At 38.3% G+C, this 20,888-nt stretch overlaps 1 protein-coding gene across 1 annotated transcript in view; it reads right to left on the bottom strand.

The window, feature by feature from the left end:
- crhr2 (corticotropin releasing hormone receptor 2) overlaps positions 1–20,888 on the bottom strand; it is a 44,075-nt gene that overhangs the window by 3,046 nt on the left and 20,141 nt on the right. Inside the window, exons 5-11 of the mRNA XM_085253667.1 lie at positions 18,895–19,012; positions 18,642–18,795; positions 14,389–14,449; positions 14,217–14,289; positions 12,886–12,971; positions 10,224–10,359; positions 9,679–9,720 (exon numbers count right to left, since the gene is read on the bottom strand). Of these exons, the coding sequence (XP_085109793.1) occupies positions 9,679–9,720; positions 10,224–10,359; positions 12,886–12,971; positions 14,217–14,289; positions 14,389–14,449; positions 18,642–18,795; positions 18,895–19,012 (670 nt within the window). The remainder of the gene's footprint in view (positions 1–9,678; positions 9,721–10,223; positions 10,360–12,885; positions 12,972–14,216; positions 14,290–14,388; positions 14,450–18,641; positions 18,796–18,894; positions 19,013–20,888) is intronic.

Genomic DNA, 20,888 nt, shown 5'->3' with positions numbered 1-20,888 from the left:
TCACATTTGAAAGAGTACTTTGGTATACAGAGGAGTTTGTGGTCGACTCAGTGACCGCAAGGTACCCAGGTCCTGTAACAGCAAAAAACAGCCGAAATCATCAGCCCTCCAACACGGTGCTGACAGTTGGTCTCAGGTGTTTGTGCTGATTTGCTGTGTTTGGGTTCCTCCACACATGGTACTGTGCTTTATGGCGAAACATCCCTACTTTGGCCTCACATGTCCAAAGGACATTGTTCCAGACGTTTTGTGGTTTGTTCAGTTGCAACTTTGCAAACCTAAGCGTTCCTGCCATGTGATTTTGGAGATGCTTTCTCCTGACAACCCTTTTAAACAAACCGTGCTTGCTCGTTTTTCTTCTAATTATACTTTCATGAACTTTAACACTTAACATGCTAACTAAATCCTGTAGAGTCTGCGATGTGGTTCTTGGATTTTTTGCTGTTTCTGTCACCAAAGAGGTTGTCACACTTGTTGATGAGCAGCTGATCGAGTGCATTTGATTAGCAGCACCTGGCTGCTACTTACAATACCCACTGCATTCCTGTGGAAGCAGTAAGGGTGTGCTAAGTTTTTAACAAGATTATAATGAGTCCTGTTAAAACTCTGATTTTCTCATGACTGTAAATGTATGACTTTAACGGTAGACTATGAGACCGTAAACACATTAACTAATTAACTAACTAATGAAAAATAATATTCAGGTAAAAATGTTATATTAAAAAAATATAACTTTTTTGCCAATAATTTAAAGGGCTCTGTTCCCACAATGTGTGTCTTTATGTATAAATTAAACCCCATTATTATACTGATTTAATTTCTGTTTCCTCTCGATTACGATCAAACGTGACATAATCGTTATACTCCCCGTCTGTTGTCCTTTTGTCTCGATTTATAGGTTTTTCTTTTATTAAAAATTTCTGAATGTGATTCTTAATAAAAGTCACCTTCACAACCTTCCACCATGATCTGGCGTTATATTTTAAAATCAAATAAATGGTGATTTCAGCATATTTGGCCACAAAACCTAATTTCTGTCTCTGCTGCTCATCCACCTCCCCGTGTCCGTATTCAGTCCTTTGAATCCAAGTCAGGTACAAAGTTTTCCACACTCACATTAATTTTAATGACTGCAGTCAATGTTTTTTGATGCAGGTCCTGCCACTTGCTAGGACTTGACATCTTCTTAACACTTTTAGGCAGTTATTTGGGCACTTATTTTAAAGACCCCATTTAAAAGAATGGGAATTTCAATGGTCCCCCAGAACATAAAAATTGCATGCATCAAATCATTGAGTGAAACTGCTTAAAAGGCCTGGCAACTTTGCCCTGGAAAAAAAAGGTTTCTTTCTCAGAAGTTATACGTCTACTTCACTTGTGAAGAGTTACACAGCATTTTGGCTTCACTATCGGCTCAATCAAGAGTCCCAACACAATCCTCCTGACTCATTCCACCAGACCACTGAAGAAAAGCCAGTTTAATTAATATGGGTACAGTAAACTAAGAAAAACAACACTACGCATATTTATGTCTATCCCCAAAATGTTGAAACTTGACTGTGCACTTGTAACAACATGACTTACTAATTTGTTTCATGGTTTGGCTGCAAAAATTTCTGGCACAACTTCACCTACTTCCAAGGTGCATGGAGAGGATGAAAGAATTCACAATGCAGGAACTCCAGCAACACTTGAGGGAAGATGTGGCCTGATGAAGGCCCTGATGAAGGCCACAAGCCGAAAAGTGTCAGTCAATTATTAAAGTTGTTCATCTTCCCTCAAGTGTTTCATGGTTTGGCTGCCAGAAAGCATCTGATTGATTCATTTGGGTTAAGAGCGGAAAATGCGGTCCCTCTCATTATGAAATCCTCCAACAGAGTTTTATTCAGGAATCTTTCTTTCCATCACAATGATGCATATGCCTCAGTGTTTCTGTTTGCTTTGATCAATTCAAGATCTTTGACTAAAGAGCCTCAACAATTCCAGATAACATCAATATTAATCCAAAAGTCTCAAAAAGCAAAATCCTTGCTACAAAATTACAACCACGTTACCTCAACTCAAGATAATCAACTCAATCAGTATACCTTTAAGTCAGGGGTGTCCAACTCCAGGCCTGAAGGGCCGGTGTCCTGCAGGTTTTAGATCTCACCCTGGGTCAAAACACCTGAATCAAATGATTAGTTCATTCCCAGGCCTCTGGAGAACTTCAAGACATGTTGAGGAGGTCATTTAGCCATTTAAATCTGCTGTGTTGGATCAAGGACACATCTAAAACCTGCAGGACATTGTCCCTTCAGGCCTGGAGTTGGACACCACTGACTTAAGTCAACGCTTCAAATTTCCTACTAAACATGCTAACACTATGCCTCACTATATAAATAAATGCATCCTTTAGACTTGAAGGACGTAATGTTTCATTTGATTTCAATGGCTTGCCGGTCTATAATTGACCCAGTATCTGAAACTGTCATGGACCTGGGTCGTTGACCTAGTGTTTTGAGTTTGTTTGGCTTCATGAGGCATTTTGTTTTGCATTGTTTGCTCTTGTTCTTTCTTCATGGAGTATTTGTGATTATTATGTTCAGTTTGAGAGCCCTGGGGTTATTTCTTCGTACATCAAGTTTTGTTCCCTTTCGTGTCCCGTTTGTCTCGGTCTGTGTGCATCCTCCCCAGAATCTCCTGTGTTAGTTATTTGTGCCTCCCTGTGAAGTCTCTCTTGTCTCCCTGTTTATTCGCCTGTTTCCCAGTCATGTCTCTGTGTGTCTGACTGGTTGCTCTCACTCTCTTGCCCCCTGTCTGTGTCTACCTACTCGTCTCTTTCTCCTCCCTCTGTTCCCTGTATTCAGTCAGTCTGCGGCTCAGTGCATGTTTCTTGTTTTATTCTGACAGTCTCTTGTCCTGTGTGCATCTTGTTCAGTTTTGGTTCCCTTGTCTCGCAATGGCGTGTCCAGCGGGGTGGCCTGGGGGGGCACAGGCCACCCCCCCAACCAGACTGACCACCCCAGGTGCCACCCCAAAGGCAAAACAATAAAATTCAATCAAATATCAAATGTCCGATTATGTTTTCACGGTGAAGCTCAGATATCCGAGTGTAAGTGAATGCAGCATCGGCTTCTGCGCTATGCGCATCACGTTAGCAAAGGTAGGAGAGCCAAGCAGAAAGACGCACTGCAGGAAACAATTTTTCGGTGAAAGAAAATGAGGACAGAATAAATGTCCCGGTAAGTAATATTAAGTTTGTTGAGTTTAGTAAACTTCGGTGAAATTAGAATACCAAGGAAAAAAATAACACTTAAAGAATTATTGCAGCCGTGGAATATTTCAGACAGTATGCTACAGAGGGGAGCTAACATAAGAGTTATGAGTTATAAGATGTAATCTAAGCAGAGGTGGGACCAAGTCATTGTTTTGCAAGTCTCAAGTAAGTCTCAAGTCTTTATCCTCAAGTCTCAAGTCAAGTCTCAAGTAATGTCAGGCAAGTCAGAGTCGAGTCTCAAGTCACTGGTGTAAAAGTCCGAGTCAAGTCACAAGTCTGAAACTTTGAATTTCAAGTCCTTTCGAGTAGGGGTGGGTTTTTATAATCGATTTATCGATTAAAATCGATTCTAGCTTGGATAACGTAAAATCGATTCATTAAAATCCTGAATCGATTTTTTAATATTAATTTATTTTGCCCGAAATGCCAGAATCTCAGGTGAAAGATCACAAAATTTCAACAACCACCAAACAGCTAAGACCGTAAATGAGAGCAGGTGCACGGCTTCTGCACAAAGACGTAAACACACAGCGCCGACGGATCAGGATCAGTTAGATGTCGCTTTTCTCAGCTGACGGTCGGGGCTGAAAGCCGACAGCTCGCTGATTCTGATCCGCGGGTCCGCGCTGTGTGTTTACGCCCTTTTTGCGCTGATCATATGGCTGTTAGTTTTATCTCTCTCCAAACAATATTGACCGAACCAGCAGCAAAAGAAGATCCAAACCACGCTTCACATAAACATCGTCATGAATTCCCTCTGACTTTTGCTGACTTTTCAGGATAAAAATCACACTTCATGCACAGCTCTCTCTCTCTCTCGCTCTCTCTCTCTTTTCTGCATTATTCGCTTGCTTGTTACACACAAGTCTACCGTTGTTTACAGGCTGTCGGCCGACGTTTTTTTTCCCCTTTTACTTACTTCCGAAAAGTAAACCTAATTTCTGCCGTTCAATATTGAACAAATTTAAACTTTTTAAAATTAAGCAAAATGCAAAACGCTTAGCCGTGTCTCTAATAAAACCGCTGTAACTTCAGAGGTGATGTTCATATGTTGATTAATGGTTTTCTTTCGTTTTTGATGTACTGCAGAATATTTTTTATAAAATCCCAGAACAGGAAAATCACCTTCATGTTTTTCTGTGTTTTATCTTCAGCTACTTTGACACAAAGGCATCTGCTGTGATGCTCACACCTTTGATAAAGTCTTGCGTGTGTCAGCTTCCTTTTAATAGATACAAAAATATGTAAATGTACTGATCTGAATTATAATATTTCTGACTGTCAAAATTTCCCAGAATCGAATCGAATCAAATCGAATTAAATCGAATCGTGGATCGAATCGATTCGGGACCTTGTGAATCGGAATTGAATCGATTCTAGAAATCAGTGACGATACCCAGCCCTACTTTCGAGTCTTTAAAAAAACAAACGAAAAAATAATGTTGCAGTTATGCTAAATGTAAATATTAGACCATGTAATTTTAAAATCTGTGTTTTTCTCAACACATGACAAAATAGTGAACTTAGAAAATATACACAAATTGTGAAATTGCACCTCTTTAAAATGCAGCTCAATTAAACTTAGCTCCAAGAATAATTTTCACCGACAGTTCTGAGATACGCTGCATGTTATTCTTGGATGCGGTTGTAGGACCGGCTTTAAAATCGCATGACAAAAATATCATACATATTAAAAAAAAACTGTATCACCAACGTAGCCTGGACAACATTTGCTAGTTAGATGAAGTCAGCTATCTCATCTTAGCATATTTATATGCATATTTATAATCATACGGTTCTTGGAGTGAGTGCATACACTCATGAAGTTTAGTAACTTCAGGTCACTGCAACAAGCCCAGGTACAGTTTACCGACGGATGGGTGCAGGACCTTGAAATGCACCGTGTAGAAAGTAAAGACCATGTACGTATCATAAGTTTACCAGTCTCACAAATCGTCTTCATAAATACACATTCCTTAACCGTTTATTAATATAACCTTTGAGCTCAACGGTAATTAATTAGTAGTGGAAATAATTTCTGGTAGCATCACAGAAATGTAGCAGTGACAATAATATTGTATGCTGTAATCGTACTGGGCAATTAGTGATACAGAAAAACTGTTTTATCCTGTGAATAAAAGTATATGTTTTTGTCAATGTACCATAATAACAGAAGCGAAACGCAATATTGTGTCAGGACAATTCACTATTTATGCACAATAAACACAATAAATAAAGGAACATAGCGCGACAATTTCTGTTCAGCGCCAGACTTGCTTGTAACCTATATCACTAATTATGTTAAGAAAAATGACGCATTAACTACAACAGCAGACTGACCTTTGTGTAAATGCTTGGAGCAGACTAACCTGTGAGCTGGAGTGTTCTGGGACGTTATATTTGATCTTTGAATGGCTGCAATCCAGGCCACCCTTCGGAAACATGGCTCGAACAATTTCTCTTCCACGACGTAATCCGATAACAACCGATCTCTTTACCCGTCGGCTTCCCGTGGCTGTCATGCGACCGGCTATTGCAGTTAATAATACAACAGCTTCTTGACATTTTTGTGTTTCTTTTTATGGCTGTGTGACTGATTTTAATTGAAAGCCTGCATGCGCTAGTACCGCTTGCCACGAGTTCCCAGAATCCTTTGCGGTTCTACCCGTGAATGACGTCACATTTTCAATCTCTATATAATATGCATGTTACATTTTATATTTGGGGTAAAATATCAAGTCTTTTCAAGTAAACCGGTTCAAGTCCAATTCAAGTCCCAAGTCATTGGTGTAAAAGTCCAAGTCAAGTCACAAGTCTTAGAACATTTTTTCAAGTCAAGTCTAAAGTCATAAAATTAATGACTCGAGTCTGACTCGAGTCCAAGTCATGTGACTCGAGTCCACACCTCTGAATCTAAGTCGTAACATTGCTGTATGGAGCTGCAGATTTGGTTGCAGGTTAACATAGCTGGACTGGCCATCGGGCTTATTTGACTTATTTTTTATTTTTTTTGTAACGGCATGAACAATGAGAGGTGGTGGATTGGCCAGATGCAGGTCGATGTGTAGAAATAACTCGTTGTTTGGTGGTGGCTATGGCGGGGCTTCCACAGAGGCAACAGGTGGATGAGGGAAGGGGAGGCAGGAGGAGAGACCCGAAGCAGCCGCCAGTCCGAGTGTCAGGTGAACTGAACTTCAGGTAAGAAGTTATGACCTGCAGTCTATCTGGGTCAGATATGAACTAAGTTTAGGTGGAGTTTATTTTCGTTGTGCTGACAGTTGCAATAACTCATACTGCGTTCTAGCCAGTTTGACGGAGTTTTTATACAGCTGGGTGGGTGCTATGATGTTACTGATAGTGAACTTTATTTTATTCATAAGGTTAGTTAGTAGAGTTGCCAACGGCTCCTTAAAAAAATGGAATGGTCCCTCAATCAGAGAAAATATTACACGTTTCGTATTGAGCTGAGAAGAGACACAGTTTGTCCCGAACTTCAGCTAGAATGGAAAAAGACACAAAGCTGGATTTATTCTGTCTTTACGCTGCACAGCTGCCTCTTCTCTCATCCTGCCTCTCCTGTTGCTACTTCAATCATGAAACTGATCGATGATCAGCTGATCGGCTTTTCTCTCTTGTTTGTTTATCGCCCACTTTGCGCCAGAAAGACGAAACCAGCAGATGTTGCGCTAAACAACAGCAGCAAGTTTAAGCTTGATCAGCTGTTGTTAGAATTTATTTAATATTAATTTCTAGTATCAGCTGATGTTTGCTGGAGCCACAGCTATAAAGCTGCTGGTCATGATGTCGGTTTGGATATCTGGTGAGAGGGAAACGTGAAGACCACCCACCAGGATCCTTTTTTATGTAGCTGACAGCTGGTAACTGTGCAGGGGCAGGTCTAGCAAAGTTTTGCCAGGGGGCCAGGTAGGGCATTAACAGGGAAAGGGGGCACAAAGAAATACTTTTCTTTCTTATTCTCATTTAAAATATCTAGCTTTTATTAAATAATTATCTAAATCTTACAACCAAAGTTTTTATCTGACGTAAAATGTATAGAAATCATACATATACCAAAAAGACTGTACATCACTGTCACAACAGGGTTTGTTTTCATTCAAAGGCTTTATGGCTTTAATACCTGGTGGGTCGGTCTGTAGTCAAAATGCCCGATTTTCTGTCCCAGTCCAGCCCTGCAGGTTATACTGGCAGTGTCACCATGCCAGCTGAATGTATTTCATCATCAGCCAGTGTTGTTCTTTATCAATATTACCAAAGTTTACCATAAGGCAGCATAGAAAGTTTTATTCAAATATTAGTCTTTTCAGTTGTTTCTCCACTTTTTTCCTGTTTCAAAATCAAACACCAGTTTGTGAGAAGATTATCTTCTTTTTTTAACAGGCAGAGAAAGTTTTACATTGGAACTGGCTAATTTGTCAATTGTTTGCTACAAATGTTCGTATTTTAATATTCAAAAATGTTTTTGCCCAAAACATATGTGCAGTATATGTCAGTAAAAATACTATGCAAATATTGCTGTCCTTGAATGCTGAGTAAACACTGACAAAGCACTGATTGTATCTCTTGTACTTTATCAACGCAGTATCTAAAAACTTTGCACCGTAGTGGTTAAAATCTCATTCTAATAAGAGTTAAAAGTGCATTTGGTTATTAGGTTTATAGGATTATTGAATTATGGTTAATGGTTGGTAGAATTTTTTTTTAAACATTATCTGCCAATTAAATCTGCCACCCTTCTCCAAATCTGTGCCCCTACCTGGCCCCCCCAACAAAAATTTTTTAGACACGCCACTGTTGTCTCGTCAGTTAGATTATGTCCAGCCGTGTTTCCCAGGTGTTTCCTCTCTGCCCTTAATCCTGGTGTGTATATGCCTGTGTCTCCTCCGGCCTCTTCTTGATCTCCCTCATTCCTCTGGCTGTGTATTCTGGCTGTTTAGTTTCTTAGTGTCATTCCAGTTTTGTTTTGTTTCGTTTTTCAGTTAGCTTAGTTTCTGAATCCAGCAGTAAAGTGAGTTCAGCCCTGCATGTGTGTTCTGCGTTTTTGGGTCCTATTCCTGCCTGCCTCACACAGCGTTATGACAGAAAAAGGATGTTTTGACACAAATTCTTTCAATTAACACTTGTTCTGTGTCTAGATAACTGACAGTAGTAAACATAACACAGTTTGACTTTGACCACTGCAGAAGAAATTAATAATTGGATCCCCTGGTACTGGATATTTTTGTCTTATGAACCACGTCAGTAGCCAATTGAATCAATTTCAGTTTGAGTCCTGCAAATAGATCTATTAGTCTCTCATTAGTCTTGATTCTACTTGTGTTAAGCTCTATTTATGTCAGATGATCTATAAACTATACTGACCATTCTCAGATCCCTGTCCGTCTTTCGGCAATAAAAAGCTGGATAGCTCCAAATTTCCTTCCAACTAATGAAGCCAAATCAGGGGTTATATTAAAGTGTCACACCCACCCTGACAGCTCACATAAAAAGGGAGCGTAAGTTTTGATGACATTTCTATATTTGTGGTATTTGTCATTTTGTATTTTGTTTTATATTAGTGGAGCATTTTGTAGCTGTGGTTTGAAAAGTGTTCTACATATTTATGCACTATTTCTTTTTCTAAAAATGATACTAAAGCCAGACAAAGACAGGAAGCCAGAATGTCCATATGGACAAAAACCAAAATCGGAAAACAACAAGCTGTGACAGAGCTGGGTGGTTTTTATGCACTATACTAGCAAAATCATATAATAAATAGCAATAGTTAAGTCAAGCCTCCTAATTTTTCATTTTTTAAATAAGGACCGCTTTACAGCAGTCGTTTGTAATGTGGCCTAAAGTCACACAATTGCTTTTTTCGTTTTGTTGTTTGCCACTCAGAGTCTTAAATTGCAATTAATATCTGTTCAAATAGGATGACTCAATTTCTTCACATCACGTCATTAAATTAACAAACTCTTTACCCCCGAGTTTCAATAATTTTAGGGATGAGAGCGCGCAGCAAGAGAGTCCTTCATTTTTTTTCTATCACAATTTATCACAATTTATGTGTAATCATAATGGCGTTAATGACTTTCAACCAGCTGGAGTTTTGGTAATTTGCTTTTATTTCAATCAGGCAAAAATGAGACAGCCTCATAAAAGTTTTCTATGCTGTTATTTCACTGACTGCACGGAAACTCTTTGGCATTTTCTTTTCTATTACAGCTACTTGATCCTCCCCCTGGTTGAACATAAAAATGTTAACTTGGAGGCAAGTTAGAAAAACAATATTAAAACGAATTAAGGCTATCAATTTATGGTTTTATTAAGCTTGTGTATCAAAGAAAAAACCCCAAAGACATTGACAGTAAAATTAACATCATAAATAACGGGCGTTTTGCTAAACTCCAGTGACTCACCTCTCCGTTTAGAAAGCAGTAAAACACTGACACAAAGAACCCCTGCAAAATAAGACACATTAGAATTAGAAGCAGAAAATGTGCCTGTATTATGTAATGGCACTGTAATTAGACGCAATCATTATAAAGAAAAGGCAAAACAAATTTCCAAAGCAAAATATAGAATTTTTAAAGCTCTACTCGAACCCCCCCTCCCCCTACTCAGCCCTACATTTAAGCACAGGAGATAAATAAATAAATAAATAAATAATAGCCACAGAGCAGAAATCATGCCCACATGGCTCTGTTATTCCTGACAGCTGAGAGCACTGAACATGAGGTAGGAGGGCCATGTTGTGTGTAAGCGCAGCCAGGATGCTACTTCAAATCATCTTCCCACAAGAAGCCTTAGAACCTGACAAGTCGCTCTTTAAAGTAGCGATACAACTCTGAGATAAAAACACATTAAGAAATCAGAATGATTCATATTTTTAGCTTTGTGGGCAGTGAGTGTGAGCTTTCAAACTCTGGCCACTGTCACACTGTATTATTAATCATAATCTCACCTGAAAAGACTGTAGAAAGGAGTTGAAATAGATGAACACAATTTGCGAGATGTCATCCTCCCCCGGATTCACAAAGAAGAGCATGTAGGTGATGCCGAGCAGAGGTAGCAAGACTAGTGTTGCTTTCACGGCTTTTCTGTGAAGACAGAGTTGGAGTCTCATTTATAGAATTGCAAAAATTGAGCCTTGAATGTCAGCCCAGTGGATTCTGGAAAATGCATGACTCTGTGTCAGCGGCAGACAGGGATAAAAATAAAAATGTCACCCTCCACCACATGGATGTTTCAGATTGGAAGATGGGCCCCTTTTCAGGGGTAGCAAAAATATGTATGTCACATATAATTCTAGCTCTTCTGTAATAATTTTGACAGTGTGAATAAGAGCAAAGTTTAGCTTTCTTGGTTTTGCAATGCAACAATAAGCCATCACATCTATAGATGAAAATGTGGATGATTTATGTCCTCCTCCACTGCATCCATAAACCTCCTCTGTGGTCCTGTCACATGTCCAACATGTCCACTACGCCTCCTCTGAGCACGTCCAAGCCAATTTTGCTTCGGCTCTCTGAATTTGTTTTTCAAAATAAAGCTCAAACTGTCCCATACTTTGAAATGTTCACAAGAGGATCCAATAAGCAGACACAGCAGGCACTGGCAAGTGGATGGATAAACTAGAAACCTTAATCTAGAACTCATAGACAACCAAAAGCAGTGTGAAGTGTGATGGAAAAACTCAAATGAATCCAAATCCATGGAATCTAAAACCCAACAGGAGCAATCCAAAACACAGGGAGGCAGCAGAAAACAAGGGAGTCTCGAGAACAGGCGAGAGATGTAACAACGCCTATACGGACTAGGGAGAGGGATAATAAGACACAGGAGAAATCAATCAAATCAGGGTGGAAAAAGAAAGTGAAAACACATAAAGCCACATGAGGAAAACAAAAGGGCAAGTAAAAGAAAGAAGGACAAAAAAAACCAATACTTGCAGAACAAAATACACACAGGCTCAGACAGGGAAAACTCTGAAAGCACTCACGTGAGAAAAAGATTCAAGATCATAAGGGCAACAGCCAAACCTAATTCAAGGAATAACAGAAAAGACCATGGTGGGGACTTTTAATATGAGCTATGACAGTCCCATAATTTAGGGATGACCACAAACCTTTCTTTGCCCTTACTGATTATAATTTTCATTTTAAAACAATCGGTTTTTTTAAGGTCAAGAAGTTCAGCTTGAAACCCCTGTGCTTCATTTGCTTAAATTTGTATGGCTCACAACAACCACCAGCAATCCAGCCCCAGCCTGAAAAGACTACACTCAGATTGTCTGAGCCGTGACACTGAAAACACTCTGTGCGCTTGAAATAATCCCCACTGGAGAAAAACACACTTGACACAGTAACAGCAGGTAGGTAAACAAGCTCACTCTTTTAGCAATTTCAGCCATTCCAGATCTACAACCTAACAGCATAATTCAGGTATGCACTCAGCTCGTGCCTCTCAAGCGCACGCTAAATCTCTGCTCTCTTCTCAGGCACACAGAATCAGACAAACCCAAGGTTTTTCCCCTTTAACTGTTACTAGTGCGTGTAAATGAAAGAACTTCTTGCATGAAGTATTGCAACTGAGTTCACTAAGGTTGAGGCGTTTGTCTTGAATCTTTATTTTATGGGTAAGAAGCACATTTGTAGTACTTTTGCAGTGTCCTGTAATAAGTTACAAGACAAGACAATATACTTATTTTGTTTCAGGCTTATATTATTATTATTATTATATACTTTATTAAGCACACTGGTTACCAGGTTAGACCTGTGTTGGACCCCTGTTTGCCTTTAGAACTGCATTAATCCTTTGTGGCATAGTTTGAATAAGGTTCCTCAAACATTCCTCAGAGACTTTGATCCGTTTTAACATGACGGCATCTCGCAGTTGCTGTAGATTTGTCAGCTGCACATTCATGATGTGAACCTCCCATTCATCAGATCCGAAAGGTGCACTGTTGAATTGACATGTGGCGACATTTGGCATTTGCGAAGTGAATTTATTGTCATGTCGAAGAAACCACTTGGAGATGATTTGAGCTTTGTGCCGTCAGATGATGGGTACACTGTAGTCATGAAGGGATGGAGGTGGTCAGTGTTTAAATGATGATCATGTAGTACAACAGGGCCCAGTGTATGTCAAGAAAATATCCCCCATACACCATCACAGCACCACCAAAAGCCTGAACCATTCATACAAGGTTGGATGGATGCTTTCATGTGGTCTATGACTCTACCATCCAAATTTCACAAGACACCAAATCACAGCACAGTTTTTTAGTGAAGTTAGTTTCTTTTCCCACAAAATTTCCAATACTTAGCCTTAAAGTCATAAGGCAAAAGCCACAACCACAATAACAGATTTCTTCCTTAATAGCAGTTTGATTTAATTATCATTAACACCGGACCCTTTGATCACCAAACATCTGTTCACTGATAGGATATTAACGCTCTTAGATTTGTATGAAATGAGGTCTGATGCTGATGATAAAGGTTTAAATGAGTCTAATCACTCTAAAAATGTGCTTCTTCTGAAACACTCCTTAATGTCCTTGAAAGAAGGAAGACAAAGTGTACTGCTCCTAAATTTATATGCAGTTACCAACAGAATCAACTCACCTGTACTGTATTGTTTCTGATGTGGTTGAAGCTCTTAGTTTGGTCATAAGAATTCGAACTATATTGAAGAGGAAAACAAAGTTTATCTAGAAGAAGAAGACATAAGGAAATTATTACTTTAAAATGCTGTGCTAATGACTTATATTATACAGAGGGGAAAATATCAGACAGCTCAGTCAGTGTTGAGCTGGGAGAGAAGAAGTAACACTCGTCACAGCATATAATCTTCCTTAACAAGACAGTGATTAATCATATTACATGTTGCTAAGGACTTACATAAGCACAAACATTTATGTGAAATCAATTTCTTATTTTCAGAAGTCTTTTGTTTGGAAACCCTTAAGACTACAGTTCTGTGCAAAAGTCATGAGTCATCCCTCATTTCTTTATATTTAGCTTCAAAGGAGTCAGACAGAAGTTTTTCTTTGGACATTGAGTCCTTTTTAATTCATTTTCAGTCCAGTCCTTGCACCTGACCATTTTCAGTGGGATGCTTTTTGTTTGTCAGTTCACTTAATGCTGACCACTGGCCATATGTAAAAACATGAAGCTGTGTCCTGCTTTGGGGCTGTATTTTTCATATGGAATCAAAAATGCAGAAAAGTGAAATTAATTGATATTGATTAACTATGTAATATCATATCTAAAGCATCTGATTGGCAACAGCTTGGGGTTTTTTTGTATTTCAAACAATCTATATACTAAAGTCTTACCTGGATAGAAAAACACAGTGGAATACTATTAGTCATGGATTGGCCTCCACAGAGCTGAGACCACAACATTGTTGAAAAAGTGTAGGATCATCTTCATGGAGAACAGAACAAAACACAACATCCAAAGAAAAGCTTTTGATGTCCTTCAAAGAAGCCTAATTCTGAAGACTACTTAAAGAAATTACAAAAAAAGCTTGTCTAAGAGAGTCCAGACTGTCCTGAAGAATACTTGAAAGTCAATATGTTGGTATGACCAGCTGGTCGTGCTGCCTTTGAAGCTTGCTGGTATTGTAAAAGTTCTTTTTCGAGCCTGAAGGCTGCTTAAAGGAATTGCTGGAAAGCTTGCCGAAGAGAGCTCAGGCTGTGTTGAAGAATAAAGGTGGTCACACCAAAAATGTTCCATGTTTGCACATTTCAATAAATGGCTGCACAAAATATTCAAAAGTGAGGGGCTCAGTACTTTTGCACTGTACTGCTTTTGTGACTTTCTAATCTAGTCACTGCACAGAAATGCAAAAAAAAAAAAATCAGTATAGGGCAGATTTTCTATGTTAATTAGCAAATAATGTCAAATTAATGGCAATAAATGTACAGTCCGTTTTCTTTGTTGTAGCTCACCAAAAGCACAAGAATAACAGGTCCCTGGTAAATGTAGTCCATGTATTTTCCAGGTTCTTTACCAAACCAGCATCTGTTGACAGGAAAAGAAGAAGAAACGTACCGTTAATTAAAGAAATTATCCAGAAAACATTCTAATTATGTGGCCACAAATTATTAGGGGATTTCTTACTGTTCATTTTCATAATACAGCTTTCCTATGGCCCAAGCCACAATTATAGGACACGGAATACCTGGAGTAACAAGGAAGAGTCGTGTAAGTGGAAATAAAATAAAACGTATTTGGTAAACAGATTTTTTTTTTCATGGAATTGAAGAAAGAAGGTCAGAATAATAAAGACAAAAATCAAAGATTGTTTTTTTTTTTCTTTGCTTTTCGGTTTTTGTTTTGTTACATGCACAGCCATGGGGAGGGGGAGGGGATAACAAATTAACACGCTTCAACTACAAAGAATCAAGTTAAAACAGAACATGCTCCAATTTTTACTGCCCTCAAGGGTTATAGAGTAACGGCAACAGTAGCATAATCTCTGCCAAAAGGGGCTTCAGAGTCATACCATATAACTCATGAATCACAACTGCTTCCCCTAGTCCAGCATGTAATGTATATCTGGAAAAAGTTTTGATGTTGATGCTTTGACAAAGTAAATAGAAGGTTTTTCACATATAAAACAAACAACACAAATCAAAACAATCTTTTTGAACTGCTTTAATAAAACAAAAAAGGACCAGTTCACCATACCTCTAAAATCAGTCACTGCTGAATAAAGGCCATGCGTTAACGTGTCAAATCAGCGTGTTAGGTGCCAGGCCTGACAAAGTAAGACCAAGTGTGCTTGAATAGGCTGAGATTTCTTATAAAAAGCATTGACCTCTCCAGAAAAGAGCAACTGCACTGACCGTATCAATCAAACGCGAATGCAATCACCGTTCAGAGCATACTAATTTTATTAGCTGTCTTCAGACTGTTTTTCATCAAATTTTTCGTTACATGTAACATATAACAGCTTTGCAGGAGGAAAATGTCCACAAATCGGACGAAATGTTCGTAAATCTGAAAAGTATCAGTAAAATCACTTTAAATAAAACACACATCAAAAGCAGTTTTGATCCCAGCTCATCAGACCTGTGGTAGCGGACAGATTTCATGCGCCCCACTTCTATCACCTCCTAATGAAATTAATTAGAAGCCTCTCCAAATGAAACCCAATGAGAAAGCACCTGCAATAACCCCATTTAAAATAAAGCATATATTATATTGTACATACTCTATGATTGTTAATATGAAATTAACGACTTAAATGGATAATACTTTATATATGGAGGTGGAGTGGATGAGTGGACCTGCAAATAGGAACTACTCTGCTAATCTAATCTTTTTGAGACAAACTGCCAGTACTTACTATTATATTCTTATTAAAATCATATTAGAGAATTAAAAATCTGATGAATATGTGTGAGATCTTTTTTTTATTTCTATTTCAAAGCTAACATTAGCTTCCCAATAATATCATCCATCTGTCATTCACCGTCATCTACTCTCTACATCTGCTGATAAGACTTCATATTTTAATCTTGTGCTCACAAAGCTCCATTAACTCATTTTCTCATGACCTAGTTTGAAGTAAAGTATGAGGGGTTTTTTCTTTCTGCTGAGCACACTATGTCCATTACATAAACAGAAGGAGAAAATCTCAGTGTTTCCGGGAAGCATGCGAGCAGAATACTTTGTGTATTTCTGTCCCTGATGATGTTGGCTCTGTACAGCATATAATATGCTTGATTTATCAGTCAAGGTGAGATCATTTATAGGGTCATGATGGGATATCTGCTGTATATTCAGGACTCAAAGTCAAGCACGCTGCATGCCGGTTCTTTCATTAAATTAAAGTCTTATCTCGGATATGAACCACTAAAGAGTTTCCCTCCTCTTCACTGGAGAAGTGATTGTACTCTCGGGCACATGTTCAGTTCAAACAATAACGCCTGATAACAGTGTTTTGTCACAACCTGGTTTTCAATTAATGCAAGAAAAGTGAAATTCTCCTTTTGAGTATATGAATTGTTTGACAAACTGTTCTTTTTCTAATTTTGAGCACATTCACCAGTCACTCTGTTAGTTACAGCTTGCTAGCGCCATGTTGGATCCAATTTTGCCTTTAAAACTGCCTTAATATTTCATGGCATAGATCGAACAAGGTTGAATTCCTCAAAGCCTTTGGTTCATACTGACATAACAGCATCACACACACAACAAAACCAAACGTGTGCCATAGTCAGCTCTACAGAAGACAAGCGAGTATTAAAGGAGTGACGTTTTGTCACTGTGGCAGGTAATTTCAAATGCAGTGTTTCTATCAGCTTAACAAACAAACTGTCTGTGTTCAGTTTATTTCGCAGTTTTTTTTCTAGCTGAAGGTCCAGCTGCTGTATTTCACAGGGAGAGAAAAGAAAGAGCGCTAACGTCACTCAGAGAAAGATAAGAAAGGCAGGACAGGAGATGAAGAACAGAGGTTAGATTTAAAGGTAAGGACTGCTCAGTAGTGTTTGATAAATTGGATATGCAAGTTTTCAAATTTTTTAATCAGGTATGTACAGGTCTGTAAATGCGACATGTTTTTTTTTTTCATATTGTGAAACATGCTGCAAAACAAACTGAGCAAGACTAACTGTGCTATTTAACCTCCTAGGACCTGGCATCCACATATGTGGACATCACATTTTGGGTTATTTAGACCAAAATACAGTTTTGCTCTACAAGGGCCTGATATCCACTTATGAGGACATTATACTGCTACTGTTCTATCAAAATTTTAAATGAATATCCTCATATGCGGCTCTCATTTTTCATAAAAAGAAAAACAAGGTAAAAAAAAATGCATGCCGTGGAAGAGTTTAGGTCTTAGGAGGTTAAAGGTTGCATGAAAATACTCTGCAGGTTAGTGCAGGATAAACTGGTTAACTTGCTGCACTGTGGTGGATTTAGATCAGCTGATCACAGCCGCTACATTAAGAAAACCTACTGGAGCTCTCAATAGAAATTATTGTGAGCTGCGATTCTTTTTCCCCACGCTGAACCACAACTAATATTAGGGTTCCCTCACCTGCTGAATCCCACTTTAACCTCTTCGCTACTCATGTTCCTCGTTAGAGGCAAAGTTACCCTCTACAATGTAGGCAACAAAAAACAGAGCTATTTTTCATTTTCCTTCTTTTTTTCTGCTCATGTTCTCTTTAACTGATTCAAGCTGAGTACATTTAAGGATTATTTCAATTTACATAAAAATTGTATACTTATATACTAGTATTTTATCATCACATTGCCACCTCTGTTCATGCTGTTTCCACCATTCTGACAGTGCTGCAGAAAATATTGAGAGTCATTAGGCCAGACAACATTTTTCCAATCTTCTGTTGTACAATTTCGGTGAGCCTGTGTGAATTGGAGCCTCACTTTCCTGTTCTTAGCTGGCAGGAGTGGCGCCAAGTCTGATCTTCTGACGTGGCTGCAAGGTCTGAAGAGCTGTGCATTCAGAGATGCTCTTCTTGGTTGTAATGAGTGGTTACTGCTGCCTTTCCACTAGCTTGCAGCAGTCTTCTCCTCTGACCTCTGATATCAAAGAGGTATTTTCACCCAGGGAACTGTTTTTTGTTTTGTTTTGTTTTTTTGTTTTTTTTAATCGTTCTCTGTAAATTCTCAAGAGGATTTATTAAAAAATCCCAGCTATGTTCAAAGTCGCTTAAATCACCTTTCTTCCCCATTCTGATGCTTGGTTTGAACTTCAGCAGGCCGTCTTGATCATGTCTACATGTTTAAATGCATGTGTGCCCTGGTTGCTGATTTAATGATTACCTGATTATGTATGTCCTTCAAGAATCAATAACACAAATAAATAAATATTTGACATTCGTACGAGCCGCTTTCCAATTTTTTTTCTGCTGTACTTTAATCTTCTAAAGAAATGTCTTATAACCTTATCAGCTAGTTTTTAGAGAGATCAGAGTATAGTAAAATGGGGAAAAAAAACTTCTATAAATACAGTGACAGATTTTAATAACACAGTGGATAAAAATATCATTGCTGTGCCCTGTTTTTAGATTTATTCAAGGCCTTTGAAATGGTGCATTTTACACAATCCACTCATTTAAAAGTATTGGTTCATCAAAGGAAAGCTTATGTTCATTGTGTCCAAACAGATGATAGCTTGGCTTAAGGTAAAGGTAATGTCACCTAATAATACTTTGTCTTATTTTGTTTCATTTTACCATTTTATTAAACTAAAGTCTGTATATTCAGCCTGTTTATGCTTTGAATAGAGTTTATAAAGCACTATGGTTTTTCCATAGAGTATGAAATGTGTTTCATAAAAAAATGCCTTGAGCTGAATATAGCATGACAAATGCATTGATAACAATCATACTTACACCAGCCGATAAACAGGAAGACCCACTTTCTCAGCTTATCAGTTGAATATGTCATTACAATGGCTGTGTGAAGGTAGCATCCTTCAACAAACATCCAGAAAAAGTTTGTCACCACAAAGTAGTTGTATATAGTCGTTATTAAGCGACACCAAGGCTGAAAAAAAAGAATTCAGAAAAGATTTTAAAGACTTTGTATTGGTAAATTAACACCTCAGTGATACTTTCAAACCCCATAACACATCACTACTGTTACCTCATTGCTCTCATGGATATTGTGGTCAATCAGCTGAAGCAAAAACCACATAACATTCCTCAGTATAAAGGTGGTGATTAAGTTCCAGTGGATGATGTTTCGAAGACATCGTATGCTCCTAAAACAATAAGCCAAACGCAGACGGCTGATTAAGATGTTTTGAAAAACAAACTCAAGTCAGGTCAGTTTAATTACTGCATCTAGACCGTTTAAGCACACGACACATGAACCAACGTGCTATCACAGAAACAATACAAAATGATTTAAGAACAAGAAATAAAATATAATTATTTAAGCTACTAAATTAATGAAATTAATGAATGAAAATGGCACAATAAATTAAAACTACAGTAATTTGAGCTGAAAAGAAAAGCTAATGAGAAGATGTAGGTTTTCAGTTGGATTGGGTTACTGAGGAAAATGATCTAATCCAGAAACAGAGACAATTCCAAGGCTGCGACTAAGACTGCAGGGTGATCTGCACAAGCCAATTACTGTAAGACGTTAATCAGCGGACATAAGTGAGTAGGGCTGTGCGATATGACCAAAATCTCATATCCCAATATAAGAATTCTATCGTCCGATAACGATATAAATCACACAAATGTAACATTTTCTGTAAATTCTGTGAATCTCGGGCAGCTCATCTTGCCTTAAGTGTTTCCAGCTGTGCGTTGCTTACCTGGAGTCGAGTGTTTTAACCGATGCATGAAACTATACATTTTTAGGCATAAGTTGTAACAGCCGCTGTTTTCTTTGTGAGTATTTATTACACGGCGTGCTGCGGGGAAACGCCTGCTCTAACGTTTGAGTCTAAGGTTTATTTTTTAGCACCTGGTGGATCTTTTTTACTTCTCATCCGTAAATAATCTGCTCTTTCACGTGATTCAGCTTATTTTGAAAAGTCTCAACAGGATCTTGAGCTTTATTGTGAAAGGTTTATGTGGAACATAAACAAGCGGACACGCGATGGTGTTACCGTCATTGTTGCTAATGACAACGCATAAAAACAGGCGCTTGTCCGTCCACAGTGTGGTTATATTAAATATAAGAGAAAGAGAGAACTTTAAGAAATTAACATAGCCACTACAGTGACCATCAAAACCATAAAAAAATATTGCCGTAAACAGTTTATTTTGCGACACCACGAAACAAACGATAGCGTCAAATGAAACGATAGACGTTTTTATATCATCATCCGATATATATCGTTACATCCTATGCCCTATTAGTGAGTGGCATGGGATGTAGGACTGTAAAATGTCTGATAGATAACCTGGAGCGAGCCCATTCAACCTCTTATATGTGAGCCACAATATTTTGAAATTCAACCTGTATGTCTCAGGAAGCCAGTGTTGCGTTTTAAGACAGGGCTAAATACGACTGTGCTTCTGACTGTGCTTCTGTGTACCTGTCAGAAGTCAGCATTTTGAACCAGTTGTACAATGCAGCATTAATTCTAAGAAGTGAGATCGTATGAAGAAAAAATTTAGAAAGCTGTCGCACAATGCAGGAGAACGACTTGGAAAGATAGAGGCAGTGTGGTTAAGGACAAAACTGATAGTGCTGAACAGGATCCTTCATCTGCTGGAGTAAGGAGAAATAAATAAAGCATTTGTTTCTCAAGGCCTTGACAGCCTCCTGATATGTGTTTAAAGAATGTCTTAAAATTTCACAAGGCACTTTTTTTCTGCTTCTTTTGTGCTCTCCTGCATCATTGTCTAAGTGTCAAAAGTTTAAAAGTAAAGGACAGTTTATTCACAGCGAGATGACATTATAGGCTGGAATATTGACAGAATAAGTTTATACTTGGGATGAAGCCGCTGCAATGGTTTGCCCGGTTATTGGCTTTTACACCTTTGATCAATTTTCTGGCAGTTCTGTAATTGCAGTCAGTGTGTGAAAACTGAGCCTTTTTTAGGCCAATCAATTTTTTCCAGTTGCCAGTTCCTGTTTGCAGGCAATTATTACGAGATTAGTTTCGAACTACATAA

Source organism: Mchenga conophoros, linkage group LG18 (genome assembly GCF_057382185.1).
Source record: "Mchenga conophoros isolate Kocher_MC1m ecotype Shallow Benthic linkage group LG18, M_conophoros_male_GT1.1, whole genome shotgun sequence".
Lineage (NCBI taxonomy): Eukaryota > Metazoa > Chordata > Actinopteri > Cichliformes > Cichlidae > Mchenga > Mchenga conophoros.
Note: the sequence above shows the minus strand (reverse complement) of the source record. Positions and strands in the feature narration are given on the sequence as shown.